We start from the raw sequence: 19286 nt of genomic DNA, 5'->3' as shown, positions 1-19286 counted from the left end.
CCTACTGCCTGGAGACAGCTGGGATAGGCTCCAGTACCCCCCGCGACCCTAGTGAGGATAAAGCGGTTCGGAAAATGTATGTATGTAAATTCTATGTGTGAGTCACGTGTATTTTGTGAGTTATATATAATGTGTGTATTTTGCGTTCATGTGTATTATGTTTAATCTGAGTTGATTAGGCATGAGTGTATGCAGTGTGTAAATTCCTTGGCATATATTGAAAATTGTGTGCGAGTTATGTATCACGTAGGATGTATCATGTCATGTCTGTGTTATATGTGAATGTGTATGTTGTACGTCCATTTGTGTGTATTTTATGAGTGTGCGTGTGGCCGTAAACAAGGCTTGTGGCTGAGGAGCGTGTGATGAATATTTGTGTGCGAAACAGGAAAATCCAGACACATGTGCACACACGCGGCTTTGTGAGTGCTTGCGAGGTGACATCACATGTTGACGTTTCAAACAGGCGCGTGTGTCCACGAAACCAGGAAATGAAATGTAAAAATGAAGAAAAACAAAAAAGAGTGATCAGATTGTTTGTCAAGTGTATTGATAGATTTGGGATCATCATCAAAGTTCTGATGGTCCACTTCTTGTTGTGCTTTGAGGTTCTTGCTGGTTCTGGGAGATATATTTTTGAGGTTGTGTTTGTTGTGCCTCATGGTTGAAGTTTTGGACGAAGGAAAACACTTGGAGGAGGATGGATGCAGGATTTGGGCGTGCTTGTTTTGTGGTCCGGGATTCCTCATGGCAGGTGGCCAGCGTGAGGTTAGTAGAAGGGGTGCGCTCGCTTCCTCAGTGCAGCATCTCCCTGTCGGCCGATCCGGGACGGGCGGGATAGATGTGGAGCTGTGGTTGGTCGATCCCGTCGTTGTGCAGCTCCTCCTGCTTCTGGAGGCCATGAAGTTTGGCAACCAAATCCCCAATGAACACCTGCCGGGACCACCCAAGCACACACATGCAGGAATACATCCAAACGTACTACTCGTAGATTTGACAATAAATCACGAAGAAGACCATCACAACTAAGCTGCAGTAATGTCAGTTGTTTTTTGCAGAAGATAAAGACAATATGCCAAGGAGTCCTGTTACATGATCTGTCCATATTTGTTGTGTACGGTTTGTATTTAAATTGCAGTTGTTTAAAGGTTTAAAACTACCTCAACATTGATGCTATTTTGTTAGCTCATCGATGATGTTTCACATTATGTGTAACAATTTATGCTTACACGGAATGCTAAGACAAAGTTAAGTGGTTTGGCTAAACACATGACCTATCTTTTTTTTTTGCTTGCAACACAATGCAAAAAAATTTACCAAGTGATGGTTCAAAACTCAAACAACTTGAAAGCTGGGGTAAGTCAAGGTACCACTGTACTTAGATGCTAATATTGCGCATCATAAGGATTGCAACATTTTGCAAGTTGTTTGTTGGGGATGTTTTGTTTACCTCAGTGTTGTTGTTGCACGAGTGAAGAATCTCCTGGAATGGACACACACGAACACACACACACGCACACACACACACACACCCACACGCACACGCGCACACACACACACACAAATGAATATATGTGAGGACACAACACAAAAAGGCATTGATTCTGGACACTTCAAGAATTAGTAAAAGTACTATTACTCTATTAGAAAGAGTAGTGATCAATCTATAGGCCAAAAGCTAACAATATGGACTTTTGAGCATTGTATGTGTCTCATTGTTAAATTCTTAAATTCAGTCAAAGAATTGAGAAGAAGTAGAAGAGCGCCACCTGCAGTCTGTGTGTCCTCTCAGCATCCGTCTTCAGGTCCAGAAGATCGTCGATGTTCACCTCCTCGGGCATGTCCTCCTCCTGATCATCATCATCATCATCATCAACAACACCAAAGGTCAGTCTATCATAATTTCCTCACAACAGCCGAACGTGCTAAAAGTGCCAAATATACTATTGCACTTCCTCAGGGAGCCCACAGGGGGAGACAGACTCAACAGAAGGGAGATGAAAGAAGGTCGCAGGTACGTTTAATTATTTCATTGACTCAGGCGTGCAGATGGAAGCGTGTTTACCTTTCTCACACTCGCGCACACACAGAGGTGCAGTGTGGGTTTATTTGCCATTCCTTTGCTACATGACTTTCCTGTGACATTCTCCGTCTGTTCTTTCCATATAAGGTCAGTAGCCAAGGACACGTGTGTGACAGATGAGTGTGTGCTGGGTACATGTTCGTGCGTGTCAAAACAGGGTATATATGTTGATTACTCATAAGTGAGGGTCTCACCAACTGTGATATTATTATTGCAACAAACACGGCTTGTGATCACAAAACTTTCTCACCAAAATCATCAGAGGTGTGTGTTTGGATGCTAGTACTAGGCTCCGCCCCCCTGTTGTTTATCTGCTGCAGTCTTCAGTGTGATGTCATCACGTCCAACTGATGAAGTGTGCGCATGTTCAGATTAGCATTCAGAGACTGATTTGTGGTGTCAGCAAGTGTTGTTTTACACACACACACACACACACACACACACACACACACACACACACACACACGCACACTCACACTAAGCTGTGTGTTGGTCCATAATAGAAGCTCCATTTGACCTCGTTAGGTTAATGCTGACTTCTTTGTGTGCATCTGTGTGAGTTGTGTATACGAGTGTGTATGGTGTGGGGGAAGGTACAAACTAGGAAACACACCACGCTGCAACAAAAGACAAAAACACACGCCCGCATTCATCGTGTACACGTTTTAACATCACAAGTAGTAGTAGAAGTACCTTAGTAATATTAGTAGTGGTGTACCATTACTAGTGATAACAGTAGCAGTTGCAGTAAGAGGTGGAGTAACAATAGAAGCGCCCGCTGGAGTCGGACAAGTACCAGTGATAGTATAGTCATAGGAGTCGGTAGTGGTGTAAATAGTAGTCTAGTAGTAGTAGTAGTAGTACAGTAATACTAAAAACAGCAGTTGTATTCGCAGTAGTAGCGTATCTGCGTGTGTGAATGTGCATATGGGGAAATGAATGGGGGCCATCAAGAAGGGTCCATATATCACAACTGACGGACACACGATCGCCCCCACGCCCCCCCCCACACACACAACACAGACAGATGTCAAGCTAATAAATCAATAGCACTAATAGCTGTTAGCATCTGTCTTTTTCTTTGTCTGCTTCCAGTTGGTCTTTATTTGCGTGTGAGAGGCTTCCCCAATTGGCTGCCCCGTTGTTTCATTGGTTGATGACTAGTTGAACAAAAACTCTCATCGCCATTATGACATCACCAATGGAACATCATCACCTTAGCGGCGATTGTTCGTGTGTCATCACCAGTGTGTGTACGTTTATTGTACGCACTGATGGATTAGTGCAAGCATGTGCGTGTGTGTCTGTGTGCATTTGGGTGTATGTATTAATATGTGTGAGGATTGTGTATATTTATCTGTAAGTGTCTATTTGTCTGTAGTGATGTGTACCTCTGGAGACTAAAAAAAATGTGTGTGTGTGTGTGCTGCCATAGCTGGAGCTTGATACACACAGCAGTAGACGAAGCATCTGGAGTTTGTGTACAAATTGTCACAACATTCTCAGCTGTATGTGCATGTTATGTGCCCAGATGGAATGTTTGACAGGAAATGAAGCAATCAGGGCAGATGTAATTATCTATTTATCACTGGACACATGAACACACACACACACATTCACACTAACAGACAGTACACACGCACGCACACGCATGCTTTAACTGGGTAACATCAGGGGACAAATAATTGTCTTCCTCTGGCTCCTTACCTTCATCTATTATGCATCACAGAGTGTGTGGGTGTGTGTGTGTGTTTGTGTGTCTAAGATGAACAAAGACAACCATTTGGACACTCAAATTATCAATCTAAAAGCCCGGTGTGACTTTTTCTTGTTTCTGTCACGTTTATAACCTCGCCCACATTTGATCAAAGATGGACCGCATAAAAAAAAAAAGGAATGAAGGGAAAGGAAAACGGTTGATGTGATTCGAGTACATTTCAAATGAATACGGGCCTCAAAATGAACTTTCGAGAAGTAGTATTACTACTCGTAGCAGTAATATTACTAATATGTAGAAGTGGAGATTGTAGTTGTAATAGAAATTCAAGTGTGTTACAATATTATTTTCGTGTTTTTAATACTGTAGTAGTCGTAGTCGCGGGCAGATGGCTGCATTATTAAAAGTAAGACTGCAGTCGTAACAATGTTCTTCCGATGAGCAGTCGCGGTTGTAGTCGAAGTCTTGGTAGTGAAGCAGTAGTTGTCGTAGTAATCGTGTGTTGAAGAAGCAGTAGCGGTGCCGTTTGTATATGTTTTGTATATTTGTGAGTTTGTAAGTCCGAAGAGCATGGCATGACTAAAAACTGCGGTGAGAGTAGTAGTACAAGTGGTGCGTAGTTGTGCTCGCAGTCATGTAGTTGGTGTAATAGCTGTAGGGATACTTGTACTTGGAGTATATACGTCATTCGGATACGACGCAACAATAAAAAGTCTCGAGCCGACCACGGCGGGTGGCAACCTAACGGCAACTGACCAAAATGTCCTCGGTGTGATGTCAGAAAGTACTACTTGGATGTCTGCACAGCTACACACGCACACGCACACCCACACACCGCCTGCAGCTGTGTCTGCGCTGTCAGCTCCACTTTGTGTCCACCCTGAACACGGCAAACACTCTTCCAATCCTCTGTGAGACCTTTCACAATGTTGGACTTTTTTTTTTTGATCGAACAAACAATTTATCTTCATACTCTGATACAAAATAAAACAATTCCATCTGCACAGTTTATATTCAAATGGCTTCTTGTTTTTCAGGGCATTCATACAATATGACACTAATAGTATCGATGTGTCTGTCACGGATGGATGGATGGATGGATGGATGGACCTCGTCATTAAAAATAGCATAATAGTAGTAGTAAAATAATAATAGCAGTCCAAAGGTGCAATGATGAATCGACAACCAATCCATCATCAAATTAATCAATAAATATTTTGGATCATGGATTAACTGCTAAAAGATCTTTCATTCAATTAAAACTGTCCAAATCCTTGACATTTTAGTCTCTCAACAGTATATCTTCTCAGATTTCTGGAATCCTCTGTGAAAGCAGACTGTTGATCTGATCTTCTTTTGGTTTCTTTTTTTTTTTTTGCAAACAGTAGTACTGGTAGAACTAATTGTAGAAGTAGTAGTCGTAGTTGTGTGGTGATAATTGTTTGTGATTGTTTTAGTAATTGCGGTCAAAGTGTAGTGTGTTAGTAGTAGAAAGTAGGAATTGTAATAGAGTAGTATTTGTAGTATTTCAAAAAATGAATGGATGGATGGTAGTAGGTTTAGGACTCCACATTTAGATTTGTCTGTCAGAGAGTTTCCTTCTCTCTGTGCTGCTGTTTTGGTTGGCAACGGCAGTTCATCAGGGCCACGACAGCACAGCACGTAGTCGGTACTCACCCGGCCCCTGTAGAGCTCGTCCAGGCCGCAGTCGATCCACTTCTCCACGTCCAGCCTCCTCTGGAGCTCTTTGCGATTGTACTTGACAGTAACTCGAGCCTGGCGCCTCTGCAGGCTGTGGCCGCCCGGCTCGCGCCCGCCGCCTCCCCCGCGGGCCCGGTTGGGCGACTGGTGGTTGCACACCTTGTTGACCCGCCGCCCCACCCGGTTCGCCGCCATCAGACGCAAAAACGTAAAGAATGGCTTAAGTATTGGTTATGTAAAATTAATAGATAAATAAAAATAACAACAGAAACTACCACAGTGGGTCTAAATTTTAGGTCAGGTGGGAACAAAACTGAGTATGACAGTGTAAAAAAATACTGAAAAATTAATGTATGAAATTACGAGATGCGATGATGTGTCCGGCGCATGCACACACACACAGGACTTGGGAGGCAAAGGCAGCAGGGTGGGGAACCACGCGGTGGCTCACGTTGCCTTCAAATGATATGGGAATCTGAACAAATGCAAATGTTCTCTTTGACTTTCTATGCACCCAACAATGGGATTTTATTGCCTCACTTAGAATAATGATAGTTACTCAAAATTACCGAGAAACCAAGGTCATACTTATTACATTTACGGTCGGAATGCTGTACCAAACGGAATTAGTTTTGGATGTTGTAATTGACGAATAGACACTAAATGCAGCATAAAGGTACGTTTCCCCGATGCGTCCTAGCGCCGACTCTTTCCATGAATTTTCGCTTGGCAAAAGAAAAGAAGAGGAACAGCGCCCCCCCCCCCCCCGCGGGTTAGTTTAATACGTAATGTGTAATTATTATTTATGATGATGTAACTGAAATGGAACGTCTGATTAATATTTTTTTTCATTCGTCGTTACGTTGACAAAGTTTATGTAAATGTATTTTCCAATTTAAATGACGTGTCAATACAAAAAAAATATAATTATTAAAATAATAATAGAGTGATGACTCATAATTGAACGTGTTGCATTAACATACTTTATGACCCTTGAATAGCACATATTATTTGATTAATTTAGGAGATCAAACGAGATACTCAAGATTTATAATTTTATTTTACCCATGAACATTATTACTTTGAACTTAGAATCCTTTTTTACAGCTGTGTATAGACATTCATGATCGAAACAGTACAGTATTTCTATTCAAGATTCAGCAATATGTCATTCAATGCGTTTTTCCATGATGAGCAATACTTTTTGATGATTTGCTGGGAAAGGTCACGCAGTATGTGTGTCAAGTCAAGTCAAGTCAACTTTATTGTCAAATGTGCTCTATGTGCAACATACAGCACAGATAAAATTTATTTCCTCTCAACCACAGGAGAGAGGAGCTGCTGCGGGTACCCACGCCGCCATCATGTGTGGCGTCTTATATGACTTATATGTCTTATATTCTTTAAAATAATTTAAAAAATAAGAATAAATTGGCGACTTAACTGCAAATCATCACCTTTTGTTAATAAGAATAATATACTGTATGCAATAAATACATTTTATGTGTGTGTAAACACACATCTTCTATCTATATATCTATATATATATTGCGCGTCGTCCCGCACGCGGTCTGTCCTTCCGTCTGTCCCTTTTCAAAACGTACCTACTTCACCGCGCCGCTGCGTGCCGCCACTGCGCCGCTCAGGCAGTGGCTCACTACGATCGCGCGGGCATCTTAGCGAAAAAATGTTGTCTACCCACAAGCATTGCAATAAAATTGTTAGTTATTTAGTAGAGCTAAACATCTCTTTATTTTCGCGATAAGCAATGAAGATGAACAAAAAGTTGAACCAAGCAACAACACTTTTGTGGCCCGAAGGCCCACCTTACCAGCCTTCCGCAGGAACTAGCTGATGAGCCGCCTGGAGGGCGGCGAACCAGCTAGTGTGTTTATGTGTATATGTGTGTGCATATATATTCATAGAATGGTTTAATGTACAGAAATATCTATTTAAATATAATATTCATTCATTCATTCATACATTTTCCGAGCCGCTTGATCCTCACTAGGGTCGCGGGGGTGCTGGAGCCTATCCCAGCTGTCTTCGGGCAGTAGGCGGGGGACACCCTGAATCGGTTGCCAGCCAATCGCAGGGCACACATAGACGAACAACCATCCACGCTCACACTCACACCTAGGGACAATTTAGAGTGTTCAATCAGCCTGCCATGCATATTTTTGGAATGTGGGAGGAAACCGGAGCACCCGGAGAAAACCCACGCAGGCCCAGGGAGAACATGCAAACTCCACACAGGGAGGCCGGAGCTGGAATCGAACCCGGTACCTCTGCACTGTGAAGCCGACGTGCTAACCACTGGACTACCGGGCTGCCCTTAAATATAATAATATAATATAATATAATATAATATAATATAATATAATATAATATAATATAATATAATATAATATAATATAATATAATATATTTATCCATTTGTGTTCATATTGCATTTAAGTGAAAGATGTTTGTTGTTTTTTTTTTTTTTCCGAGCCGCTTGATCCTCACTAGGGTCGCGGGGGTGCTGGAGCCTATCCCAGCTGTCTTCGGGCAGTAGGCGGGGGACACCCTGAATCGGTTGCCAGCCAATCGCAGGGCACACATAGACGAACAACCATCCACGCTCACACTCACACCTAGGGACAATTTAGAGTGTTCAATCAGCCTGCCATGCATATTTTTGGAATGTGGGAGGAAACCGGAGCACCCGGAGAAAACCCACGCAGGCCCAGGGAGAACATGCAAACTCCACACAGGGAGGCCGGAGCTGGAATCGAACCCGGTACCTCTGCACTGTGAAGCCGACGTGCTAACCACTGGACTACCGGGCTGCCCTTAAATATAATAATATAATATAATATAATATAATATAATATAATATAATATAATATAATATAATATAATATAATATAATATATTTATCCATTTGTGTTCATATTGCATTTAAGTGAAAGATGTTTGTTGTTTTTTTTTTCTCTTTCTCCTTTCTTCTTTCTACATACATTCTTGCTGCTGGAGGCTGTAAATTTCCCCAGTGTGGGACGAATAAAGGATATCTTATCTTATATTTGTACAGTCTCTTACAATAGGGGTGAATTTTTATGTAATTATTGTTTGTATTGTTGAGCAATACTCTTTGCTGATTGGCTAGAACACATCACGTGGTAGGTGTTTGTAGTTTCTTTGAAATTCAAACAGCAAATAAAATGGCAAATAACCGGGGACGGGTACGTTTCACTGTTTCTGTTGTCGTGGTAAAGGATTTTATTCAATAGAATCAAATTTTAAAAAAATCAATAAACATGATTTCGTTTGTAAAAAGTCACGTAGTTTCTGTGGGCGTGCCCAGAGCCTCACCTGTGAGTCAGGTTAAATCTGCTACGACATAAAGAAATAGGAAGTGAATCGTCGCCCACGAGATTATTTTCGTCTTCTTACGGGTGCCTTCTTTTTAGCTTTAACATAAAAGAAGAAGATGAACATGAAACGAGCGCCCCTCGGGTGTGCTTTGTGGTCTCTCTGCGTCGGTCTGGTTGTTTCCTGCGACTGGAGGCCATTAGACAATGACTTGGGAGCACCGTCCTTCGATGCCGGAGCTACGATCGTGGAACGCTTGGATATCTCCGACCCGGCGGACTGCCGGGAGAAATGCTGCGATGATCTCCGTTGCCAGATGGCTCTGCTGGGCTTCCCGGCTGACGGCCCGGCGCAGTGCCTGCTGGTGAGGTGCTTGTTCGGCGGCCACAACGTGTGCGAGCCGAGTCCCAACTCCCAGTTTCAGCTGGTCGGATGGAAGAAGCCACTGAAGGCCGTCCCGCTTGTTGAGAACTCGAAACCTTCCAGAAATAAGACCGACGACCAGCTGTTGCTTGCCGTCCCACTCGCGGAGGCCTCGCAACCCTCCAAAAATGACACAAGTAAGAACCAACTATATAAATGTTGTCATTAAGTGCTGTACTACACAGTGGTGGGAAGTAACGAGGTACATATACTTGGAAGTACGAAGGATTAGCTACTGAATTTAAGTACATAATATATTTTTCCCATTGTGTCAATTTATCAAAACTTGACTTTTCTTTCTCGAAAAGAACTTTTCTACTTGGGTATATTTCAGAGTAAGGTTTTTTTTATTTGCTACAGTAAAGGAGTTGGTTTCAATACTAAAACTTTTTTTGTAATTTGTACATATACATGCATATCAATTAACCCCCACATTTGTCATTGAATCATTTAGGAACAACTTGCATGATTAATTTTGAGCCAGATTTTAATGGTAATATTCATTTTGTTCATTTGGAAAATAATAAGTGTGTATATATATATATATATATATATATATATATATATATATATATATAAAATATAGTAAATAAGTTACAAAATACCTCTCTACTTATTTTGTAATTATACAAAAAAAACATTTATATCAGCTCACACTTTATTGTTGGTGCCCTAAATTAAGGATATATGGAGTTTAATTAATGTACAAGTTAATCCAGAATGCCACTTACTTGACTTCCCTCAAGGCCCAACAATCCAAATTTTGCTCACACCTCCTGCATATGACTATTTTCTCAATTTTTATTCACGGACAAATGAGAGAAAATGGCAGAACCATGTCGAATGTGCCATATGTTTACAAAATAATACTGTATTGTGGTCACAACGGTTGCGGATCTTCTGTCTACCAAAATCCCCTGAAACAAACAAGCTCGACAATGTACTGTTACTTCCTTGTTGGAGGTAAGAAAACATGCATTTTGCGCGCCAGCTCACATCTTATCAGTCAATCAATTCATGAGTTCATTTGCCACCGAAAAGGCAAAACCTTTCCTTATTGAAACACTGCATGGGAATTGTTATTATTAAGTTGCCCAACTGTTAAACTGACATAACAGGAAGTAATGGAGGCTCCAACATTTCGATCAACACGAGCACACCCTTCATCTCATTTATTTTGATTTATTCATTTCCGGCCTCATGCAATTGTCTGGGAACATATTTGTCATTCTCAACAATGTGCGACTGGTGGTTGCACACCTTGTTGACCCGCCGCCCCACCCGGTTCGCCGCCATCAGACGCAAAAACGTAAAGAATGGCTTAAGTATTGGTTATGTAAAATTAATAGATAAATAAAAATAACAACAGAAACTACCACAGTGGGTCTAAATTTTAGGTCAGGTGGGAACAAAACTGAGTATGACAGTGTAAAAAAATACTGAAAAATTAATGTATGAAATTACGAGATGCGATGATGTGTCCGGCGCATGCACACACACACAGGACTTGGGAGGCAAAGGCAGCAGGGTGGGGAACCACGCGGTGGCTCACGTTGCCTTCAAATGATATGGGAATCTGAACAAATGCAAATGTTCTCTTTGACTTTCTATGCACCCAACAATGGGATTTTATTGCCTCACTTAGAATAATGATAGTTACTCAAAATTACCGAGAAACCAAGGTCATACTTATTACATTTACGGTCGGAATGCTGTACCACACGGCCTCATGCAATTGTCTGGGAACATATTTGTCATTCTCAACAATGTGTGGGCATGTCAGACCGGTTGGTCTGGCTCCTTCCATCTCGCAATATGACCCCTATAAACAGAAACAAAGCCGATCCGCACGCAAATAAAAGGATTGAGGTGAGATGTCACCTCCGTGGAAATTTTTCTTTGCTTGTTTTCTTTTTTGTCTTTTGTCAGTGTGAACGTCTGAACCAACACCAACGCAAACACTAAGTGGAGCAGTGCAAACTTGGGCCTGGCCGATGATTCAAGTGACATTGGCACTGTTTGTTTTGTTTATTTTTTAGACATTACAACGGATGACAAAGATAATCACGTTTGAACGTCGACGCCCTGCCCCACACACGCACACACACACACCCTTAAAACTGTCAGATTTTTCAGATTTTGTACTATTGTAGACAAGTTAATGTAAAATAGTCAAATATTCTGCCTTTCATTCATATCTTTGCTCATTAAGGGCCCCCAAAAAAAGTTATTTTATTCATAGTATATATTTTATTAATTCATCGGTTATCAGAATTGAAATCTGCACTTCTCATGACCCTTGGGTAAAAGACCAGCTGCCCTTTCAGTGTTGTTTGACTCGACGACTGTATGTGGATTCTTGTTTCAGATCCCTGTCTCCAGCCCAAGAAGGTCGGATCGTGTCGCGCCGCCTTCCCCAAATTCTACTACGACGTCGTCAACCAGACGTGCCGCAGTTTCACGTACGGCGGCTGTGATGCCAACGCCAACAACTTCGAGAGCCGCGAAGACTGCGAGGCCACTTGTAATGGAGTCACAGGTGACCCTTTGTTCATTTATTTATTTTTAAATCTTGCTGTTTAAAGTCAATGGTTAGACCAGAGTTAAGTCATTAAATAATTGGTCAATTTATTATCTTACTAAATAAATCTTCAGGAGAACTTTACATATAGTTTAACATTTAAATATGGTTAAGTGTAAAGAATAAATTCAAATAATTTAACGTTAACGTTAATTAGCATTCATTTATTGAAAATTAGATGCAAGAAATTAGTTACATGTTTGTACATGCATGCAGTATTATTTTAAATAATTCCTTGATTAATTTCTTGTAAATAATGAAATAGAAAAATATTAGTATTCGTGCAACTTTTTAAGACATTTGTTTAATAATTAACTGCAAATAAGGCACTGAAAAAAATAGGAAAAAAATGAACAACTTTACATTGACTTTTTAAAAACTGAAGTTCTTGTAAATGTTAAACTAAAAGAGATTTGTGAAATGATCCGTTTAAAATAATGCATTAACCAAAAGATGGTTCATTTTTGAAATTCAACATTTCTGAATCCGTTGTTTAAATAAGTGGTGAATTATTTATCGTGGAATTTATGAATAATTAAAAAAAATGAAAACCCGTGTGTTTAGATATGTGGAAAACGTTAAGTCAACTCTGGTGGGACTCAAACCCACAACCTTCGAATGTCTGATATAGTGTGACTAGAAGTCCAACGCACTATCCATTGCGCCACAGAGCCTCAGGTTACAGTGGCCAAGACGGGGGAGTCTTCAGAAAAGAAACACCAGCTGAGAAATCCATTTGCACTTTTATTCCATATCCTTGGTATCCTTCTTAAGGTACTACGTGTGCCATTTAAGAGGTAGCACGTCACTAGTAGGGGGTCAACGAATGCACAGTAGTACAGCTCAAACGGCTTGCCGTAGTACTTCTGTCACAAAAGCTAATGTTTCAATTTAACTTTAACCCTGGAGAACTCACGGGGTCAAATTTGGCCCCTACACATTTTGCTACTCAAATGCTACCGTTAAATTCCAAAGGCTCAAATTTGGCCCTAATCGTAAATTAGGATTAAAGCATTAAATATTTGAAAAACTTATATTTTGGTGTTCAGAGGACATATAGCAGTCATTTAATGTATAATTCATCATTTTCCAAAGAAGAAAATGTTTCTTGGATTCTCCAGGGTTAAGGTACAAGAGTACACGACACGATAGAAAGCTAAGATAGCTCTCCCGGGTTTTGTCCTCAGGTTCTGTTCTTCCTGAAGCGTCGATGGCGGTGACACCTCGCAGTTCAGTGAAATCTCTTCGAATGGCGCAGCCCATTGCCGATCTAAGTAAATAGTCACAACCATTCAAAATGCTCCAAGGTGTAGCGGTGGAAGTTGTGCGAATAGCGTGTTAGCGTTTTGTTAAGGACTTGATGACAACAAAACTAAGTTTGCTCTAGTGCTGTTAGAATGTGGCTAGCAGAAGTAGCAGCACAGTGTCGGCTGAACACAGCAACAATATATTTGCTTGGCTTGTAGTCTTCATGATATCTTAGCAGGATATTGGTACAAAGATTTTAGCACAGCTGTCAGTACTCGTACAAGTGCCACGTTCGGTGTTGTGCTCAGTACCAGGGTCTCTACTCGGATCAGTACAACTATTGCCATGCTAGCATTGGTATTGTATTCATTAGCAGGATCTGTATAAAGACTCAGATCATACTAAACCAGTACAACTACTGATCCTCATACCCATACTGGTGTTGTCTTTAGTAGGATCAGCACCAGGGTTGGAACTAAATTCAGCGCAGCTCTCGGAACTCGAACCAGTTCCAGGATTGGTAATTGTATCATGACTAAATTTGGAACTATATTTGGTACCAGGACGGGTACTAGATTCATTACAACTATCTGTACTCAGACCACGATGAGTATTAGGGTCATTGTGTTCATTTTGGCACTGTATTTAGTAGTATTTAGTAAGATTAGGAACAACTATCAGTATTCGGACTACAACAAGGATTAGTATTTGATTTGGTGCTAGATTTAGTACAACTGTAAATAATTGGACCAGTACCAGGATCAGTACTCATCATTTTGTCTTTGCAGGTGAACTGTGGGATCTTGTCGAGGATAAAGGTAAAGTGTGAGTGACTGGTTGCCTTGATACGGAGAGATTATTGATATATTGATGTATTCATGAAGTACAGCGATAGTGTACAGTACTGTGACACATCTCTCACTTTCTCTTCTCTGTCCTGTAGTGCTCTCTGCTGAGGACTATTCTGGTATGATACTTTGGTTTAATATCCTCTTTTTATTTTATTTTTTTGCGCTCTCAAACAAAGAAGTTGAACAGTGGTGGCATTTAGTGGCCATGGTTGGGGTACCGGTTCACATGGGTGACTTTCACTTGCTGTGGGCCCATTAGACCGGTGTGAGGCCGAGCCGATGGCGGGTCCGTGCAGGGCGGCCTTCCGGGCCTGGTACTACGACAGCCAGGCGCGCAAATGCAAGACTTTCATCTACGGAGGCTGCAGAGGCAACAAGAACAACTACGACAGCCAACAGAGCTGCTTGGATACTTGCCACGGTAACGACAATACTACCATCAATAATACATCTGCTTCAGTGCTACTAGTTTTAGTGCTAGGTTCAGTGATAGATTTAGTTCAAGGGTCATTGTGAGATGTAGTACCTGGCATGTATTAAATGGGTTGAGTTCTCCAGATTTCTTACCTTAGTTTAGGGCTGGACCATTTTGAAAAGTAATATAATTGCAATATATTTTTTTTCCCCTAGTATTGCGATTTGAGATAATACTTTACAAAGTGCGAGTGCGTGTGTGTGTGTGTGTGTGTGTGTGTGTGTGTGCGGGCGCACGTTTGTGTGTGTCCTGCAGTGAGCGTCGGTCCCACCCCCAAGAAGCTTGACTCATCTGATTCGCCTTCAGGTACTCTCTGACTTCTTTCAACTTTGCCCGCTTTGTCTTTCTAGTCAGATGACCTCAAACAAGTTCTGCCCTTGAACGTTAGATGCAGTATATATATTGTATATATACTGTATTTTTTTTGTTTAGTTTCAGAAGACGACTGTTTGTCATCTCCTGACCCGGGTCCCTGCCGCGCCGCCTTCCCCAAGTTTTACTACGACCCGGCCACAGGCAGCTGTCAATCATTCATCTATGGAGGTTGTGGTGGCAACAAAAACCAATACAGCAGCGCTGAGGAGTGTCAGACCCGATGCAGCGGCGCCACAGATGGTAACGGCCCACTTTTATTTTCGTTCTCACCATGGTCGTCTGTACTAGATCAGGAACGGGATTGGTACTTGAATCAGTACTCCGGTCATTATTCATATTGGGCCAAGTTTTGGGACTGGATTTATTATCAAGGTTGGCACTTGGCTCAGAACCAGGGTCAGTAATAGCATCCGTGTAAGATTTGGTCCTCGGATTAGTGATACATTCAATAATTATGAACTGGGTCAGCTGTTTAACAGGATCGGTACTAAGATTTAATAATTACCATTAGTACAATACAATATAATGCAACTTTACAAGCACATTTCACAACAGCTGCAGCTGTAACAAAGCACTTTATATATAACAGAAACATAACTAATACAATAAGAAAATATAGTGAAAACCGTATATTAAAACAGGAAGTGAATGATACAAACACATACAGTCTAGCGGTACTGTACATTGCCACTTCCGGTATTACAACTGGTACCATGCTTGGTAAAGAGAACAGTACAATTATCAATATGAGGAAAAATACCATTGTTAGCACTAGATTTAATACCACTGTGAATTTAAGGGTCGGTACTATACTTTATTTCTTTGTCGGTATGAGGGTCAGCGTTACGTTCAGTGCTATATTTAGTACCGGAGTTGGTAGTTGGGTGAGCGCCAGGATAGTTGCTAGATTTAGTCATGGGAGTAACGGTGTCAATGCTAGTATAAGTAGCAGTGTCTGCATTTAAGTTAGTACGGTGCTATGTTTAAACCCTTGGTTGGTACTTGAATTAGTACCAACCAAGGATCTACCCATGCTACATTCTGTGCTATTTTTATTACCTGGGTTGACATTCAGCTCAATAACAGGATTATTATGAAGTGCTAACATCAGAATTTTAATTCTTCATTTTGTTCTAGTATCAGTATTATGTTCAGTCCAATATTTAGTATATTGGTCAGTACTACAATTAGTGCAGTTGTCAGTACAAGGTACAGTACTACATACCCGCTCAGAACCATGAGCCACACTATATATTTAGTACCAAGGTGAATACAAGCAACAGAACCAGGATGGGTACCAGAACCTGCCAAACTTTTTGTCTGTTATGGTGTCTCATGTTCCCCTTTTTTTGTTCCTTCAGGTTACTTTGCAGGTCGGGATAAAACACGCAGCCGATGGACCGCCGGTAAATCCTCATAATCCACACATCATACGGCAGCTAGTTCAAATTTGTTTTTAAACCAATGGACTCGGTGCTTCCGCTTTACGTTAACTGGTACGTTCACTTCCGGTTAGCATCTAAACCGATTGTGACAACATGGGAAAGAAGCTCAAACTCCCACCGCCACCATACAAAGAACGAGTTGGGGTCCGAGTATTGACCCCTGGGGAGCTCCACCCCCAGTTGGCGGCATTCACCAGTTGATAGTTGTCCACTCCCAACCTAAAGCTTGTGTGTTTGATTCTGAGCCCCCCTTGACCATGCAAAAGTGCCCTTGAGCAAGATGCTGAACTACCAGTTGCTCCCGTTGCCGAGTCATCTTCAGTTGAATGAGGAAACGGTTTGAAAACGCTCTGACTGCCTTGAAGGACTGTCAAGTAGAAGAGTGAAAGAGGCGCACAAACAGAACTTTGTATAGCGTGGCACCTCAACAACGGCCAGGAAGCAACAAGCTGCCATTTTTACAAATTTGTCCAAAATGGGACTCAAACCCTTCACCTTCTGGCTCCAAAGTCCAAGCCCTTACAGAGGACCTAATATACTGTATTAATTGTATTAGCAATATCAATTCTATGTTTGTCTTGTCTTTGGTGGTGTTTAGCCTTCATTGTTCTCCTGACCCTGGCGGCCATTTGCACCGTGGTGGTGTCCACACTAGTGGTGACCATGCTGAGACGTCTGAGCCTGCCCCGCAGAGCCTCTGTTGTCAGGTGGGTGGAGCCATCGCGCTAGACACAACTCCTAGCCTCACTCCAAACGACAAAACTAAAAGCTCTATCTTGGGTCATACTCCAGTCAGTGCCGAGGTCTGTACAAGGATCACTTCTAGGGTCATTTGTAGAATTATTAACACCGTCAGCACTTTGAAGACTCTGTACTGCATTTAGTGCTGGGCAGTACTAAGATCTGTGTTAGCATAAGTATTTTAGTTGGCACGAGAATTAAGACCTCTTCCAGTACTTCAATTAGTACAAGAATTGGAACTGCATTAAGTGCCTGGCTTGGTACTGGAATTAGCACCACTATTTGGACTAGGATCAGTACAACAATCAGTACTGTTGTGAGTGCTTGGATCTGTACTGCACTCAATACTAAAATCAGGATCAGTACTAGAATAAGTACCTGGATTGGTGCTATTATTGTCCGTACTTTGATTCGTACGAGATTACCAGTATCTGGGTTGGTACTACTCAGATCAGTACCAGGGTCTGTTCTAGAGTGGTCACATTGGTGGTGACCATGCTGCAATGTCTGCGTCTGTCTCCCGTCATGTAGGTGGCACTATGACGCGAGTTCTTGACCTGCTTGCGATTTGACGGGTTGGTTTGTTTCGTTTCTCTTCAGTGACAAGGAAGAACTTCTTCCAGAGGTGCGCTCGTCTTTGGAGTCTCTGAACATTCCGCCCTTGCCCATCAGTGGCAAAGCCTGAGAAACTGGGGGGATTGCTTTAGGTGGCGTACCTAATAAAGTGAGTTTTTACTCGATTGTCTAATTCCTGTCTTTATGCTAGGGTAAGATAAGCAAATGAGCTCACCATTTAATGGTAGGATTTATTGTCTTTGCTTTAAAGCGTTGATGATTTGCACCACTTGGCATGTTTTTAATGTTTTTATTTTATTGCTGAAGAACATTGAGCAGCCTGAGTCACGTTACCTTTTAACATTTAATCACTTTTCTGGTAAACATTTTTTCTTATATTACATCTACAAGTTACAGCACATTGCATGAAAACATGAACTATTTGCATTTAATTAAACTTTTTCATGATGAAATGTGACATTTCAGTCAGATTTGCAGGTGGATTGAATGTAAAAAGTTGATTTGCTGTTAATGAAATCACGAATAAAATCAACTGTTTCAATCTGTTATAATCAATTCAAAAAAATATTTTTTTGATTGGTTGGTTGTTGTTTTTTTTTAAAGGAAATATCACTCTGTTGGAAAAAATGATCTACAATAAATAAAGTGACAGTAAGGAGTTGAATGAAGTAATTCTCTGTTGTACTTCAACTTTTAAAATGACTTCACACTTGCGATTGAAGTGTCATTCAAATTAGGTCTAGGGCGGGGGTCGGCAACACACGGCTTCAGAGTCGCATGCGGCTCTTTAGCAACATCTAGTGGCTTCATTGAGCTATATAAAAAATGTTTGAAAATGGAAAAAGTTTTTGATAGCAGGTTAATATAGCTCAAATAGATATAGATACATGTTGCAGCTCCGAAAAAGGAGAGCTGTGGTGTTGGTTTTTTAAAAAACGTACACTTTATTTATGCTTTTAACGGTCTCGACAGAGACACGTCTGCGTCCCACTCCGTGCATTATCTCTTCTCGTTCGACTCGAGAGGCGTTCAAAGACATTCATTCATTCATTCATTCATTTTCCGAACCGCTTAATCCTCACTAGGGTCGCGGGGGGTACTGGAGCCTATTCCAGCCGTCTTCGGGCAGTAGGCGGGGGACACCCTGAATTGGTTGCCAGCCAATCGCAGGGCACACAGAGACGAACAACCATGCGCACTCACACTCACACCTAGGGACAATTTTAGCGTGTTCAATCAGCCTGCCATGCATGTTTTTTTTGGAATGTGGGAGGAAACCGGAGCACCCGGAGAAAACCCACGCAGGCCCCGGGAGAACATGCAATCTCCACACAGGGAGGCCGGAGCTGCTCCGTTCAAAGACAGCCTCCGAAAAACGAAAATTAATGATCACCTCAAACTAAGAAAAGTGAAAATAATGCATCAAAACAAAAAATCAAGCGAGGAAGTCACAAAATAAATTCTATGGGGGCGTTTGTGAACACACAACAAAGGAATAAATGACAAACAATTCTGAGACAGTCCAATGTCCTACATACATACAGCATGTGTTTCCTTCATTGTAAGTATTATAGAAGGCTTTTATTTTTGTGCGGCTCCAGTCATTCTTTTTTTTTTGGTCCTATATGGCTGTTTCAACATTTTGGGTTGAACCCTGGTCTAGGGTGTTAATTCTTTCAGTACCAGCCAATTGTGGACCAAGTCTGAAAAGAC

General features: G+C 41.4%; 2 protein-coding genes and 2 long non-coding RNA genes across 4 annotated transcripts; 2 read left to right on the top strand and 2 right to left on the bottom strand.

Annotated features, from left to right (window-relative positions):
* Positions 1-528: 528 nt before the first annotated feature.
* On the bottom strand, positions 529-5901 carry ppp1r14ab (protein phosphatase 1, regulatory (inhibitor) subunit 14Ab). The gene is made up of 4 exons (XM_052077567.1): positions 5478-5901; positions 1770-1850; positions 1451-1483; positions 529-933 (listed from the first exon to the last, which is right to left on the bottom strand). The coding sequence occupies exons 1-4, from the start codon at positions 5694-5696 to the stop codon at positions 796-798; spliced, it is 471 nt and encodes a 156-aa protein (XP_051933527.1). The 5' UTR covers positions 5697-5901; the 3' UTR covers positions 529-795.
* On the top strand, positions 919-5919 carry LOC127608487 (uncharacterized). The gene is made up of 2 exons (XR_007964275.1): positions 919-4334; positions 4370-5919. It is a non-coding gene; the product is annotated as an uncharacterized LOC127608487 (long non-coding RNA).
* A 3047-nt stretch (positions 5920-8966) lies between these two features.
* Positions 8967-9598, bottom strand: LOC127608483 (uncharacterized). Its single transcript, XR_007964271.1, has 2 exons — positions 9401-9598; positions 8967-9337 (listed from the first exon to the last, which is right to left on the bottom strand). It is a non-coding gene; the product is annotated as an uncharacterized LOC127608483 (long non-coding RNA).
* On the top strand, positions 8977-18237 carry spint2 (serine peptidase inhibitor, Kunitz type, 2). The gene is made up of 12 exons (XM_052077524.1): positions 8977-9337; positions 9401-9418; positions 11650-11820; positions 13050-13136; positions 13899-13928; positions 14054-14077; positions 14221-14382; positions 14692-14742; positions 14869-15051; positions 16173-16217; positions 16855-16963; positions 17598-18237. The coding sequence occupies exons 1-12, from the start codon at positions 8977-8979 to the stop codon at positions 17680-17682; spliced, it is 1326 nt and encodes a 441-aa protein (XP_051933484.1). The 3' UTR covers positions 17683-18237.
* The last annotated feature ends 1049 nt before the right edge of the window (positions 18238-19286 follow it).

The sequence above is a fragment of the Hippocampus zosterae genome, chromosome 10 (genome assembly GCF_025434085.1).
Source record: "Hippocampus zosterae strain Florida chromosome 10, ASM2543408v3, whole genome shotgun sequence".
Classification (NCBI taxonomy): domain Eukaryota; kingdom Metazoa; phylum Chordata; class Actinopteri; order Syngnathiformes; family Syngnathidae; genus Hippocampus; species Hippocampus zosterae.
This window is presented reverse-complemented; position numbering and strand designations above follow the sequence as displayed.